General features: G+C 42.2%; 1 protein-coding gene across 3 annotated transcripts in view; it reads left to right on the top strand.

The window, feature by feature from the left end:
• Window positions 1-16,334, top strand: part of GHITM (growth hormone inducible transmembrane protein) — a 107,213-nt gene that overhangs the window by 19,224 nt on the left and 71,655 nt on the right. For all 3 annotated transcript variants that reach the window (XM_073596891.1, XM_073596890.1, XM_073596892.1), the window contains exon 3: window positions 9,682-9,781. In XM_073596891.1, the coding sequence (XP_073452992.1) occupies window positions 9,682-9,781 (100 nt within the window). The remainder of the gene's footprint in view (window positions 1-9,681; window positions 9,782-16,334) is intronic.

Consider the following 16,334-nt stretch of genomic DNA (forward strand, 5'->3'; position numbering starts at 1 on the left):
CCATAGGAATGATCATAGCTGCTGTTCCACTGCTTGATCATTCTTATGGGAGGCGAGAGGGGACGCCCCCCCCCTTCCCGCCACCCTCCGGTGCTTCTACCGACTCACCGCTACGATCGAAGCCAAGATCGTTTTTTTTTTATTATTATTTCAGGCTTCCCAGCCTAGAGGTGAGATGTGGGGTCTTATTGACCCCATATCTCACTGTAAAGAGGACCTGTCATGCCATATTCCTATTACAAGGATGTTTACATTCCTTGTAATAGAAATAAAAGTGATCAAAAAATTTTTTGGGGGGGAAAAAGTGTCAAACTAAAATAAACAATAAAAAAAAAAAAAATTTAAAGCGCCCATGTCCGTGTGCTCGCATGCAGAAGCGAACACATACGTAAGTCCCGCCCACATATGAAAACGGTGTTCAAACCACACATGTGAGGTATCGCTGCGATCGGTAGAGCGAGAGCAATAATTTTGGCCCTAGACCTCCTCTGTAACTCAAAACATGTAACCAGGAAAAAATTTTAAAGCGTCACCTATGGAGATTTTTAAGTAGCGACGTTTGGCACCATTCCACGAGAGTGTGCAATTTTGAAGGGTGACATGTTGGGTATCTATTTACTCGGCGTAACTTCATCTTTCATATTATGCAAAAACATTGGGCTAACTTTACTGTTTTGTTTTTTTTTAAAGCACAAAACTGTTTCTTTCCCCAAAAAAACGCGTTCGAAAAATTGCTGCACAAATACCGTGCGAGATGAAAAGTTGTAACAACCGCCATTGTATTCTCTAGGGTCTTTGCTAAAAAAAATATATATATAATGTTTTGGGGTTCTATGTAATTTTTTAGCAAATAAATTATGATTTTTACATGTAGGAGAGAAATGTCAGAATTGGCCTGGGCGCTCCAGAACGCCTGGAGGTGCTCCCCTGCATGTTGGGCCTCTGTATGTGGCCATGCTGTGTAAAAGTCTCACACATGTGGTATCGCCATACTCGGGAGTAATAGCAGAATGTGTTTTGGGGTGTAATTTGTGGTATGCATATGCTGTGTGTGAGAAATACCCTTCTAATATGACAATTTTGTGAAAAAAAAAAAAAAAGAAAAAAAAAATCTTGATTTTGCAAAGAATTGTGGGAAAAGATGACAATTTCAAAAAAACTCACCATGCATCTTTCTAAATACCTTGGAATGTCTTCTTTCCAAAAAGGGGTCATTTGAGGGGTATTTGTACTTTTCTGGCATGTTAGGGTCTCAAGAAATGAGATAGGCCGTCAGTAATTCAGGTGTGATCAATTTTCAGATATTGGCACCGTAGCTTTTGGACTCTCTAACATTCACAAAGACCAAATAATATACACCAAGTTGTACTTATTTTTACCAAAGATATGTAGCGGTATAAATTTTGGCCAAAATTTACGAAGAAAAATTACTAATTTGCTAAATTTTATAACAGAAACAAAGAAAAATTCATTTTTTTTCCAAATTTTCAGTCTTTTCTTTTATAGCGCAAAAAATAAAAAACCCAACGGTGATTAAATACCACCAAAAGAAAGCTCTATTTGTGTGAAAAAAAGGATAAAAATTTCATATGGGTAAAGTGTTGTATGACTGAGTAATTGTCATTCAAAGTGTGAGAGCACCGAAAGCTGAAAATTGGTCTGGTTAGGAAGGGGGTTTAAGTGCCCAGTGGTCAAGTGGTTAAAATTAGACTTGGGAAACTTAACATTAATAAATCACCAGGACCAGAAGGCTTGCACCCGAGGGTACTTGGGGAACTCAGTCAAGTAATTAATTGCCAGACCATTGTTCCTAATTTTTACTGACCGTCTACTGACTGGAATTGTACCAGCTGATTGGAGAAAAGCCAATGTAGCACCAATATTTAAAAAGGGCCCAAAATACATCCCTGGGAATTACAGACCAGTTAGCCTAACATCAATAGTATGTAAACTCTTGGAGGGGGTGATAAGGAAATATATACAAGATTTTAGTATTGAGAACGGTATCATTAGCAGTAATCGGCATGGATTCATGAAGAATCTTTCTTGCCAAACCAATCTATTAACCTTCTATGAGGAGGTGAGTTGTCGTCTAGATAAAGGAAGGCCCGTAGACGTGTATCTGGATTTTGCCAAAGCATTTGACACAGTTTCCCAAAAAATGTTTACTGTACAAAATAAGGACCGTTGGCATGGACCATAGGGTGAGTACATGGATTGAAAACTGGCTACAAGGGTGAGTTCAGAGGGTGGTGATAAATGGGGAGTGGAACTCGGAATGGTCAGGGATGGGTAGTGGGGTCCCCCAGGGTTCTGTGCTGGGACCAATCCTATTTATTTTGTTCATAAACGACCTGGAGGATGAGGTAAACAGTTCAATCTCTGTATTTGCGGATGACACTAAGCTAAGCAGGGCAATAACTTCTCCGCAGGATGTGGAAACCTTGCAAAAAGATCTGAACAAATTAATGGGGTGGGCAACTATATGGCAAATGAGGTTCAATGTAGAAAAATGTAAAATAATGTATTTGGGTGGCAAAAATATGAATGCAATCTATTCACTGGGGGGAGAACCTCTGGGGGAATCTAGGATGGAAAAGGACCTGGGGGTCCTAGTAGATGATAGGCTCAGCAATGGCATGCAATGCCAAGCTGCTGCTAACAAAGCAAACAGAATATTGGCATGCATTTAAAAGGGGATCAACTCCGGAGATAAAACAATAATTCTCCCGCTCTACAAGACTCTGGTCCGGTCGCACCTAGAGTATGGTGTCCAGTTCTAGGCACCAGTCCTCAGGAAGGATGTACTGGAAATGGAGCGAGTACAAAGAAGGGCAACAAAGCTAATAAAGGGTCTGGAGGACGTTGGTTATGAGGAAAAGTTGCGAGCACTGAACTTATTAAAATTAGAAGAAAAGAGGTTTAACCGTAAACTACGTAGAGGGTTCTTTACTGTAAGAGTGGCAAGGATGTGGACTTCCCTTCCACAGGCGGTGGTCTCAGCGGGGTGCATCGATAGTTTCAAGAAACTATTAGATAAGCACCTGAACAACCGCAACATACAGGAATTTACAATTTAATACTGACATATAATCACACACATGGGTTGGACTTGATGGACGTGTGTCTTTTTTTTCAACCTCGCCTACTATGGAGCTATATATATCCTGTATGTTGCGGTTGTTAAGGTTAAACCTCTTTTCTTCTAATTTTAATAAGTTCAGAGCTCGCAACTTTTCCTCATAACTAACGTCCTCCAGACCCTTTATTAGCTTTGTTGCCCTTCTTTGTACTCGCTCCATTTCCAGTACATTCTTCCTGAGGACTGGTGCCTAGAACTGGACAGCATACTCACTGTTTTTTAACCAAACATGTTATTGCCTTGTGAGCCTCCTTTGGTGAGAGATTTCCTATCGGTGCCTGTCTTGAAGCAGAATGTGTATTTGGGGAAACTGCATAAAACCACAATACCCAGCATTTTAAATGGGTAACAAATTGAAAACCTTTAGATCAATTTAGAATTAACTCAAATAATAATACTCCTGCGCACCAAATTTTGCCAACCAACTACTTATGCCCCATACACACAATCCAATAGGTTACTGAAATCACAAATTCTCGTACAGCAGAAAAAAAATCGAAAGTGATATCATGTGTTGTAGTGTATTTGTATTGTATTTTCGGATGACAACTGTACTGACTAAACGAAAATCTGGTATCGTACGAGGAAAATTTTCGTGCTTGTCTGATCTAATAATATCGGATGAAGTGTCGTGATCGGCTCTCGAAAGCTCTGTACTGACGTTTCGATTATCGTACGATCGCGTCAAAAGCGGTATTTTTCATCTGATTTTCGGATCGTGTGTTACGGTCCATTAGCCCCAAATAATACTAACAAAATGCTGCTTACAGCAATATGTGTTCCCACATACATACAATAAATCTCTAAAATGAGTAAGTGCCACACTATAAATAACATAAGGTGGTAAACCTCTGGCTTTTTTTTACATTTTTTTTTTTTTTTTTTTCTTAAATCTGCAAGGCAATGTCATAATGTGGTAGTATGCATGCACTGGTGATGTCACTGGCTGCATCTATAGTAAATATCTCCTTAACGGTGCATGTTTAGGAGCTATTTTCAGTACCTGTAGGTAAGCTTTATTATAGGCTTACCTATAGGTTAAATTCATGCATGGGAGTTTACTCCCACTTTAACGTTTACATCTATTATATTAATATATCCCATGTGTATCTAAACACAAAAAACATACTTAAATCGGAACCATACTCCCCTCGACTCCATCGATGAGACATCCTCAAGCTCCCCGCCCGCTGGCATGTTTGGACGGCCGGCTTCCAGATCTTGATTGCTGACTGATGTCAATGGCCGGGCGGGGATGGCGTCACTCCCGTGCATGCGCAAGAGTTGAGTTAAGTCAGATTCGGCATTGATGAATTTTAAAATTTAGCTGTGCCTGCGCGGCTCACTGTACAAGGGCAGGCAGGCAGATAAGTAGCTTTTATGCAGAAGGGACAAAGCATGTTGCACATTAAGGCCCCTTTCACACTGGGGCGGTAGGGGGCGTCGGCGGTAAAACAGCGCTATATTTAGCGCTGTTTTACCGCGGTATTCGGCCGCTAGTGGTGCGGTTTTAACCCCCCGCTGGCGTCCGAAAAAGGGTTAAAACCCCTCGTATAGCACGGCTATAGCCGCGCTGTCCCATTGATTTCAATGGGCAGGAGCGGTGAAGGAGCGGTGAATACACCGCTCCTTCACCGCTCCAAAGAAGCGGCTGACAGGAGATTTTTTCTTCTCCTGCCAGCGCACCGCTTCAGTGTGAAAGCCCTCGGGCTTTCACACTGAACAAACAGCGGAGGCTGTTTAGGGGCGGTTTGCAGGCACTATTTTTAGCGCAATAACGCCTGCAAACCGCCCCAGTGTGAAAGGGGTCTTACATAGTGTAAATAATACATATTTTTCATATACATAAAAGTCTTATTGTGATGTCAAATAAAACCACAGCCCAGTGGACTTAATTCTTAGTCTCTGGATAATACCAATGGAGTATCCACCATTCTTATCAAATGCCTGTGCTCCACCACAAATGTGCAAACAGTGCCCTCACCTTCTTAATGAGACCCACATAACATAGGTCTATAACGCTTAATGTGTTACTAAACCCACAACAGTAAAATCAGTCTGTATATGCAGTAAAGCATGCTTGTTATAACTCACTGTGGAACCTAAGGGGTTTATTCTCTGCATTGTGTAAAAATGCTGTTTGTTCCTGTCTTCTCTGATCCTCCCCTTCTTCCACAGACCCCATCTGCCGATAGAACAGAGCCCTAAGTGGCACTCTGCACATGCTCAGTTGCTAGAATGTGTGTTTTTACTACTGATGCAAAAGGTATTTAGCAGTTTATAGTTCCTAAAATAATTGCTTTTCCATGTACTGTGGGTGACCAGATATAGTGAATGCAGGTTCTGGGTTTAGTAACACTTTAACCACTTCAATACCAGGCACTTAGACACCTTCCCGCCCAGACCAATTTTCAGCTTTCAGCGCTGTTGCACTTTGAATGACAATTGCGCGGTCATGCTACACTGTACCCAAACAAATTTTTTATCATTTTGTTCCCACAAATAGAGCTTTCTTTTGGTGGTATTTGATCACCTCTGCGGTTTTTATTTTTTGAGCAACAAATAAAAAAAGACCGAAAATTTTGAAAAAAAACAAGTTTTTCTTTGTTTCTGTTAAAACTTTTTGTAAATAAGTAAGTTTTCTTCTTCAATGACGGGCACTGATATGGCTGCACTGATACGGCGGCACTGATGGGCACTGATGAGGTGGCACCGGTGAGGTGGCACTGACGGGCACTGATGATGGGCACTGATAGGTGGCACTGATGGGCACTGTTAGGTGGCACTGGTATGCGGCACTGATGGGCACTCATAGGTGGCACGGATGGGCACTCGTAGGTGGCATTGATGGGCACTCGTAGGTGGCATTGATGGTTACTTATGGGTGGCACTGATAGTTGGCACAGATGGGCACGGATGGGCACTAATAGATGGGCACTGATGGGCACGGATGGGCACTGACAGGTGGCATGAATGGACACTGATGGGTGGCACTGATGGCACTGCTTGTTTGCAGTGATGCCCCTAAGGGTGGCATTGCTGGGCATCACTGCAACATAATTGTGCCAATCAGTGCCCATTTGTGGGCACTGATTGGCACAGATTTGGCACACTGGGCACATGTGGATGGCCTTGGGGTACATACCTGGCCATCCACATGTTGCCCCTTCCCTGGTGGTCCTAGTGGTGATCCCTGGGCGTCCAGTGTGGTGATCTGCGGGGGCGCTGCTCTGATAAACAATCAGCGCAGACCCCCCCCCTGCCAGGAGAGCCGCCGATCGGCTCTCCTCTACTCGCGTCTGTCAGACGCGAGTGAGGAAGAGCCGATCAACGGCTCTTCCTATTGACAGCGTGTTCAGCCGTGATTGGACATGGCTGATCACGTGGTAAAGAGCCTCCGCCGGAGACTTTTTACCAAGATCAGTGTAGCGGTGTGTCAGACTGACACACCGCTCCACCGATCGCCGCGATGCGCGCCCCCGGGGGCGCGCTGCGGCATGTTATCCTGCTGGACGTCATATGACGTCCAGTCAGGATAACACAACCACTTCCCGGACGTCAATCCGCTATAGGGCGGGCGGGAAGTGGTTAAAATGGTTGTAAAGTCAAAAGGTCACTGTGCATTCTATGTATTAAGATAAAAAGCCTTCTGTGGGCAGCAGCCACCCTCCGCCTCCCTAGTGCTTAGGTGAGGTCCATCTAGCTCCAACGTTGTTGTAGGAATGTCTCCCCCATCTGGGACTCCCCTCCTCATTGGCTGAGACAGTAGTGCTGCGCCATTGGCTCCCGCTGCTGTCAATTAAAGTCAGGCAATGAGAATAGAAAGTAGGGGTGGCTGTGCCGCAGCTCCCTGTCTTAAATGGGTACATGGAGCTGTGATTCTGCTCGGGTGCCCTCATAGCAAGCTGCTTGCTCTGGGAGCACCCAACAGGAGGGAGGGCCAGGAGAGCCGAAGAGGGACCTAAGAAGAGGGGGATCCGGGCTGCTCTGTGCAAATCCACTGCACAGAGGAGGTAAGTCTAACATGTTTGTTTTAAAAAACAAACAAAAAAATAGACTTTACAATTTCTTTAACCACTTCAATACAGGGCTTTTTCACCCCCTTCCTGCCCAGGCCAATTTTCAACTTTCAGCGCTGTAACATTTTGAATGACAATTGCCCGGTGGTGCGACATTTTACCCAAATGAAATTGATAATTTTTTTTCCTCCACAAATAGAGCTTTCTTTTGGTGGTATCCGATCACCTCTGCGGTTTTAATTTTTTGCGCTATAAACAAAAAAAGACAGACAATTTTGAAAAAAAACACAATTGTTTACTTTTTGCTATAATAAATATCCCAATTTTAAAAAAACACATTTTTTTTCCTCAGTTTAGGCCAATTTCTACATATTTTTGGTTAAAAAAAATCCCATTAAGCCTATATTGATTGCGCAAAAGTTATAGCGTTTACAAAATAGATTATTGATTTATGGCATTTTTATTATTATTATTTTTTTTTTTACTAGTAATGGCGGGAATTATATATTATAAATCTTTTTTTTTTTTTTTCTTTTTTCTTTTTTTTATCGGCACATCGGACACTTTTCACACAATTTTAGGACCATTGACAATTATATAGCGATGAGTGCTATAAATATACACTGTGTAAATGTTACTGGCAGGGAAGGGGTTAGACTAGGGGGCGATCAAGGGTTTAAATGTGTTACCTAGGGAGTGATTCTAACTGTGGGGGAGGGGACTGACTTGGGAAGGAGACTGATCAGTTTTCCTATATACTAGGAACACACCATCGGTCTCCTCTCCCCTGACAGGACATGGATCTGTGTGTTTACACACACAGATCCACGTTCCTGCTCTGTGACGAGCAATCACGGGTGCCCAGTGGACATCAGCTCCCTAGTGACGTGGCGCGTGTGAGCACCCTACAATGCCGGGAAGCCGAGGACGTCATATGACGCCCGCCCAGGATGGGAGAGCCACTCTGCGAGCGTCATTTTACAATGGCTGGGATGGGAAGTGGTTAAGGACACAACAATTTCAATGCACTCAGGCAATCCAGGTTTCTTTCCCTCTTCCCCATATGGTTTCTCCCCAGATCCAGGTGTTTACCCCTTTAAGAGGTCGGAGGTCTGCTGCATATACTTAATACCTCGGGTAGGAAAGGTACAAAAACCCTATAGTGTAGTATTCAATATATCCAAATATATTAAATAACTTGTATGCACTCACAAAGACTAAAAAACAATGAGCTTAGCTCCATAACGTCAGTTCGAACACAGAGTAAGGCAAAATGGTGGCCCTCAATTTCAGGTTGCAGTCCACGATTACGTCACCTAGCTCCGCCCTACACGTTGGGTCACACCCATGTGACTTCTTCAGAAATTTTGAATTAAACCCAAATAATGGTCTTAAAATTCTTCTTCTACCCCCATCATGTTTGGGGTTACCTAATGTGTTATGTAATAGTTGGCTATGTGCATACATATGAGTGAATGAATGAGTGTGACTTGTATAGCGCTACCTATGCAAACTGAAACGCCTCAGGGCGCTTTTTGCCGCCGGTGTCCATCTGCGGTATAGCACTGTTCTTTGCTCCATGGGGTCCCGACGCGCTTACAAACACATACAACATACACATATTTGGCCAATTTTTTCGACAGGATCTGATTAACCTACCAGCATGTCTGTTAACTTTTTTTTTTTTTTTTTTTTTATATTCTTGCTAGCTACTAATGAAGTGAAGAGTAGGGAGATGTGCAGTGGATAGCATAGTCTAATCCGCGTCAGAAGCAACAATCTGGGGTATTGTGTGTTGTCGAATGTGAATGCATGCGTTGGTGCGGTGCTGGTGAAAACAATCTCATAAGAACACTGCAGAACTGTCTGTCAGTACTTCCCTTGGCCATGGGGATGGTGGTTTAAGACCCTAGCAACAGTTTATAGTGGGGAGATCCAGTACCCGAGGCATTTCAGGAATACTTTTTGTATAATTAGCATATAGGCATAAACACAATCGGTTGTTTCCTTAAAGATTATGTGAATCCTTACCTTGTAAAACAACCCATTCAGTTTAAAATGGGAATGAAAGGCAAAACATTTGTGTATACATATAAAAAACATAAATACCATTTTTTTTTTTTTTTTGTAAGCGATCACATTCCCTCTGTTTTCAGCTTTGTAAGGAGCTCAGAGAGGTGGGGGAAAAGATACAGCAACACACTGGTTTTCCCAGTAAATGTCTGGGAGGGGGGTGGTTGTGTCTGCAGAAATCTAATTATTGGAGGGAGAGCAATCTTGGTTCCCATCACAGCCAGAAAAATTACCACACTGCTCTCGTACTTAGTGTGCTCAGTTTTCAATAGGTAAGCTGAACTGGCAAGAACACTGGGTATTTCACACAAAGGAAGCATTACAAAGAGAACAGGATATATTTTCATACAAGTACATGGTACAGCAGGCACATATCAGGAATATGAAATGTTGGGGTAACATATTCTTTAATGATTACGCACTATTGACTTGCTTCTGTTTGATTAGGGTTATGCAACTAAAACTAGATTTGGACTACGTGGTAAATCTGCACGTCAAGAGATCAAGGAGGCTGCTTTTGAGCCATCGATGAAAACAGCAGCTCGTAGTAAGTAATATCTGCAAAGTCACATGTCAAAGAGAACCTGTCACTAGACTTCACATTTTATTTTTAAACACTTGCAGCAGTAGAGAATAAAAATCAGTCTCTGGTTCACAAATGGTTTGTTTTACAGTGTTCTGAGCCATGCAAGGTCTTCCATGATCCAACTGTTTCAGCAATGTCGGCTGCTTTTCTGCTCTCTTCCCTTCACTTTGTCACTTGTGTCTATGTACATAAGTGCCAGCATTATCATTGCTATTCGGTGTTCTGTTTTGCCTCTTTTGCTGTCAGCCTCAGCTCTTTCATGCTAGAAACTGCAAGGGTGAGCTGGGAAATGCACACAGAGAAAGTCAGAATCTACAGTAAGAGCCAGAATTATGTACACAGGTGACAGAGGTACAATTTGGGGAGAGAGAATAGAAGAATAAAATGGCGTTGCAAATTTTTATGTCACACGGTTTTTGTGCTTGAGTTTTTCAAACGCGATTTTAAAAAAAAATACACTTTATCCACTGAAGGACGGGAAGTATTTACCCCCTTCATGACCAGGCCATTTTTTTCGATCCAGTACTGCGTTAAAAGCAGTCCTGCTGCTCCAGGTGAACTGGCTGTAGTGGTGTCTGAAATCAAGCTTGTGCATGGGGCTCATACCCTGTCACTTCTTTAGGTATACGTGCAGAGGAAAAAGGTATGGATGGCTGCAAATCGAGGCTTATTTATTGGCAAAAACATCCAATAAAAACAGGCACGATATGCATATTGGCAGGGGGAAAAAAGGTTGACGCGTTTCACGCATTAATACATGCTTTCTCAAAACCATACTGGGCATAATCGCCATACACATATATATGCAAAATTTCACATGATTACACAGGTGTCGATAATGAGGCGGAGAAGTCCAGGGACATCAATCAGCTGTTCCCATTTGAAAGTAAAGAGCAAACCATTCTGGTAAACCCATTCCTCCACGAAATAAACAAAAACAGAAAAATCTGGGAAAAAATAAAACAATGAGAATATGCAACATGTGCTACAAAAAGAAACAAAATATAAATAAAAAAAGCAAGGGTCTGTACGCTCTGCACAAAGCAAAACCATACACTCACCTCGCAAAAATATATATCATTACACCTATAAAGATTTGGTATTCTTTCAAGCATAAATAAAAAACAAAATAAAGGTAAGAAACACAATTGGGTCTCACCTCCTGGGAACCTACACATCACTAAAGCAAATTATGATAAAGACAATGTCCCCTACGTGTTAAATACAGCGAAAAAATTTATGCAATTGTGTAATATATACAACAAAAATATATGCTGGGTCAGATTTCTACCCTGTGAATTCAAGGGGCAAATCCTTGTATTTATTTCAGAAGAGTGTTGAAAATGAGCTCACTAGGTTAGCATCTCCTGTTGTTAATAAGGGATTCATTTATAATGACAATCTTGCTATTGATAAAACGAGATGGACTAAAGGCTCTGAGTCAGGACTCTTACATTGTCATTAAGAATTCTGATAAAGGCAGCTTGGTAGTAGTACAGGATGCTTCTGTATATTGTGAGGCGGCTATTTGACAATTGTCGGATGAAACCACCTATACCCAGCTAAAGGGGAACCCCACTGTCCAATTTAAGAATTCCTTGAGTGATTTAGTAAAAAAGGGGGTTCACTTAGGTGTTCTGTCTGTGAAGGAGGGTGAGGTCATGGTTCTGGACTTCCCCATCACCCCCCATAATCCATCATCTCCCAAAAACTCAAAGGGTTAACCCTCCTCACTGGTCGACCTATAGTGTCAGGAATAGGCTATTTAAATGAAAATCTTTGGTCTTTGGCTTGACTGTCAACTACAGCCATTAGTTAAGAGATTGCCTAGCCATTTGAGGGACACTAAACACCTCTTGAATTTATGCGATCAGCTAAGGTGGGAGATTTATGGATTACCTGTGATGTGTCCAGTCTATACTCCTCCATGCCACATGCCTTGGGCGTGTGAGCGGTGGAATGCTTTATGGACCATCACAGTGGATACTCCCCCTTACACAGAGAATATATTCTTGTGTATTTGTTGATGTACAATTTTTTTTTTTTTTCTCATTCAGTGGTTCTTTTTAACTCCAGAGATGTGGGGCAGCCATGGGTGCCAACTTGTACGTGGGTTGATGGGAGAGGGTACACATTTTTGGAGATGACAATCATTTTTGGTCTAGAATCAGGTTTTTCTGTTGATTCATTGATGATCTGTTCAACTGCTCCAAATCTGTAGGTACATTAGACGATTTGTTTTTAAGTAATAATTTAAACCTCTAATTTATGGGACATTTGAGTGACACATCTGTTTCCTTTTTGGATATAGTTTTGTCTAGCAGGGATGGTTACATTGTATCAAGTTCACATAGGAAACCCCTCTCTGGGAATATCCTCTTACGTTTGGATTCTGGGCACCCAGGTCTTGTGACCTGGGGTATACCAGTTGGCCAATTTCTTAGGGTGCGCAGGATCTGCAGTGAGGAGAGGGCTTTCCAACAATAGAGATAGTATGTGTTCTAGGTTTCTTGATGAGGGGGTTACCACTTACCAGCCCAATACTATAAATAGGGTAATTGAGATAGCAGAATCTACCCCTAGGGAGAGGTTGCTACGAGACAAGTGAGGTGAGCTTATATCAGTTAAAACCCCAATCTTTTCAACCTCATATAGTCTGGAATACAATAAGATCAGAAAAATAGTGGAACATTATGTGCCAATTCTGTATGAGGATGTATGTTCTGCTAAAATCTTGTCTGGGGGATAAAATCTGTGTCACAGCAAGCACCAGCATTGGCAAATTCCTTGTCCCCAAGAGAATTTAGTTCCAGAAAACAAAGCAGAACATGGCTAGATTTTGTTGGTATGTATAAATGTGGTGCCGATCGTTGTCCATGCTGCGCTTGGGTTATAAAAAGTGACCAATTTCGCTCCACAAATTATGGAAGGTTTTTTAAAATCCAGAGCTTCATAAATTGCAACATTTGGAACGTGATCTATTTTATTACTTGTAAAATCTGTGCAATCCATTATGTGGGTCGCACAACTAGAAGGCAACGGGATCGCCTACACGATCATGTCTATGACAGAGAAAGAACATGCTAGACACTTCAATGAGTTTCATGGGGGAGACGCCACCCTAGTACAAATACAGGGAATTGAAAAGGTTGTCGCCCCTAGAAGAGGTGTTGATGACTTTAGAATTCTCTGTAAAAGGAAGTCTTTTGGATATTTTCTCTACAACAAGGATTCCAGGAAGTTTAAACTTTGAGCGGGACTTGACTCACTTTCTGATTAGGATATTTCATTTTTTTTTTTTTCTCTTTTTGTCTTAACTATATACGAACCTGGGGTGACTTTTGCCTTTCCTCCTTTTTTCTCATGTGTTTTAAGATGGCAAAGGTTAAATGGCAATGTAGAAGTTATTGTATATATACCGTATTTATCTGCGTATAACACGCACAGGCGTATAACATGCACATTCATTTTAAGAGGGAAGTTTCAGGGAAAAAAAAAAATTTTAAATAAGGAACTTTGAAGCAAAATAAGGGTCAGTGCCCATCTGCAGCCTCACCATTGCCATCAATGCAGCCTGATCAATGCCCATCTGCAGCCTCACCATTGCCATCAATGCAGCAGCCTCATCAGTGCCATCAATGCAGCAGCCTCGCCATTACCATCAATGCAGCAGCCTCGCCATTGCCATCAATGCAGCAGCCTCGCCATTGCCATCAATGCAGCAGCCTCGCCATTGCCATCAATGCAGCAGCCTCGCCATTGCCATCAGTGCAGCAGCCTCACCATTGCCATCAGTGCAGCCTGATCGATGCCCATCTGCAGCCTAGAGGGGACAGGGAGGGGGGCGAGATGAGCGCCGACAGATTACATACAGTGTGACTCTCCTATGATAGATAGAACAGTGGTCCAATGGCGGCCCAGGAGATGGGACTTTCTATTACAGAGGCCGCCAAGTAAACAGGCGATTCTCACTGTATGTAGTCTGACGGTGCTCGTCCCGCCCCCCTCCCTGTCCCCTCCGAGGCAGCTAAAATTGAAGTATTGGCGTATAACACGCACACACTATTTGCACCCAATTTTCAAAAAAGTGTGTGTTATACGCCAATAAATACAGTAATAAATATAGGGATTTTTATTCTATATACTTGCATACATGTTTTCGCTGTATTGAACACGTAGGGGGCATTGTCTTTATCATCATTTGCTTTAGTGGTGTGTAGGTTCCCAGAGGTGAGAAACAATGGTGTATTTCTTACCTTTTTATTTTGTTATTTATTTGTTCGAAAGAATAACAATCTTTATAGGTGTAATTATATATTTATTTGCGGGGTGAGTGTATGGTTTTGCTTTGTGCAGAGCATACCGACCCTTGCTTTTTTATTTATATTTTGTTTCTTTTTGTAGTGCATGTAGCATATTCTCATTATTATTATTTTTCAGGTTTTTTTCCAGATTTTCCTGTTTGTTTCGTGGAGGAATGGGTTTACCAGAAATGGTTTGCTCTTTACTTTTAAATAGGACCAGCTGATTGATGTCCCTGGACTTCACCGCCTCATTATCTACACCTGTGTAATCATGTGATATTTTGCATATATGTGTGTATGGTGGTTATGCCCAGTATGGTTTTAACAAAGCCCATATTAACGTGTGAAACGCATCAACTTTTTTTTCCCCCACTGCCGATATGCCTATTGCGCCTGTTTTTATTGATGTTTTTGCCAATAAATAAGCTTTGATTTGCATCGCATGGGTGTGCGGCCATCCATACCTTTTTCGCTACACGTATAATGGCACTGCATTACTTTAACTGACAGTTGCGTCGTGCGACACTGTACCCAAATAAAATTGATATCCTTCTTTTTTTTACCACAAATAGAGATTTCTTTTGGTGGTATTTGATCACCTCTGCGGTTTTTATTTTTTGCGCTATAAACAAAAAAAGACTGTCAATTTTGAAAAAAATAAACTCTTTTTTTATTTTCTGCTATAAAACATACTCAATTAAAACATTTAAAAAATCAAATTTCTTTATCGTACATCACGGGACACAGAGGAACCATAATAATGACTATATGGGTTATACGCCACCTTCTGGTGGATGGACACTGGCAGATAGTCAAACAGGAAATCCACCCCTATATAACCCCTCCCACACAGGAAGGACCTCCCTTTTTTTTTGCCAGTGTCTGTAAGGTGGAATGATCACTGATGTGATACATGTGCTCTTGGAGCATACTTGGAGGTCTGGACGGTTCTATTTAGAATCATGGACTTCATTTGGATCCATTCGAAAAAGCTATCAGCCAAAATGGTACCCAAGCCTCATTGGAAGGAGAGAAAACTCCTCGAGGTTTGCCTGTAATGCGGCCTTACGGCGCTGGACCCTGCGTAATGGAACCCTGCGTACAGTCCCTAAAGGTCTGACAAAGCTCATCGTGATTGGTGAATATTGGACTCCTGTTATGTTCAGATTCCTGCAGTGGGAATGGTAAGTCTGCATTTTTGCAGTTTCTCTTTTTTTTTTAAAAGAGAGAGATCTGAATGTCTGTTCTCCCAGTGGCCACTGGGGGGCAGTGTGCTGTTTAATCATGCTGTGTACTTAGTCATGTGGGCTGCTGTTTTTCCTCCGGCCGCTAGAGGGCGCAGGTTTGCTCAGTATGGCCTATTTTTATATAGGCAGGAAGTGGAAGGGCGGCCATGTTAAGAAAGCCATATGGTGGACAGCTTCCGCAGGGCCCCTTGAGACATAACAGTAGCCCATAGATACTAGTGAAGTGTGAGTACTTGCTTTGGGAGAAATGTGTGGCCAGACAAGTCATGATTATATACTGCATACTTGCAGCTTAATTTGAGGGGCATGTACAACTGTAAGTCGAAACACCCCTAGCAGTGCACTTTAAAGTGTTAGGTCTCCAGAATACTGTGCATTTGCCACAAAAATAGTATGGGACCTGGTGCAGTTGAACAGGTGCATACTTGCAAACTTCAGAATAATGTACATTTGGTCTGCAGGAGCTTTCTTTTAGGCTGAAGCAGGAAAAGGCTGCGTGGCATGCATATGTGCTAAACTAGTAAAAACTAGTATGGGGCCAAGTGCAGTTTGGCAGGTGCAGCATAGTATACATGTTTGCAAACTTGTTGCCTAAACGCATGCTTGAATAAACACGTTTTGCATAGATGATGCATGCATGCATACATACATACATACATACATACATATGATATAAGCACGTTTGGAAGACCATGGGCATTGTTGCACTTGAAGGAGTTGTCTCCAGAATAGCATGCATTGGTCTGCAGGAGCTTAGTTTTGGGTTCCCTTTTCACACTTCTGCGATTTGCGCTTTTTGCCCGCAACTTTAATGCGATTTTGCAGTGCAGGGGCTGCTTTGAGGTCACTGCAACTTGAAGTCGCATGGATGTGAATGGTACACATTGGAAATCACGGGGTGCGACTTGTCATGGACCTTGCAGTCCCAAGTAGCAGGACAGGTCGCACAGGTGTGGAAGAGGT

Source organism: Aquarana catesbeiana, linkage group LG08 (assembly GCF_042186555.1).
Source record: "Aquarana catesbeiana isolate 2022-GZ linkage group LG08, ASM4218655v1, whole genome shotgun sequence".
Taxonomy (NCBI): domain Eukaryota; kingdom Metazoa; phylum Chordata; class Amphibia; order Anura; family Ranidae; genus Aquarana; species Aquarana catesbeiana.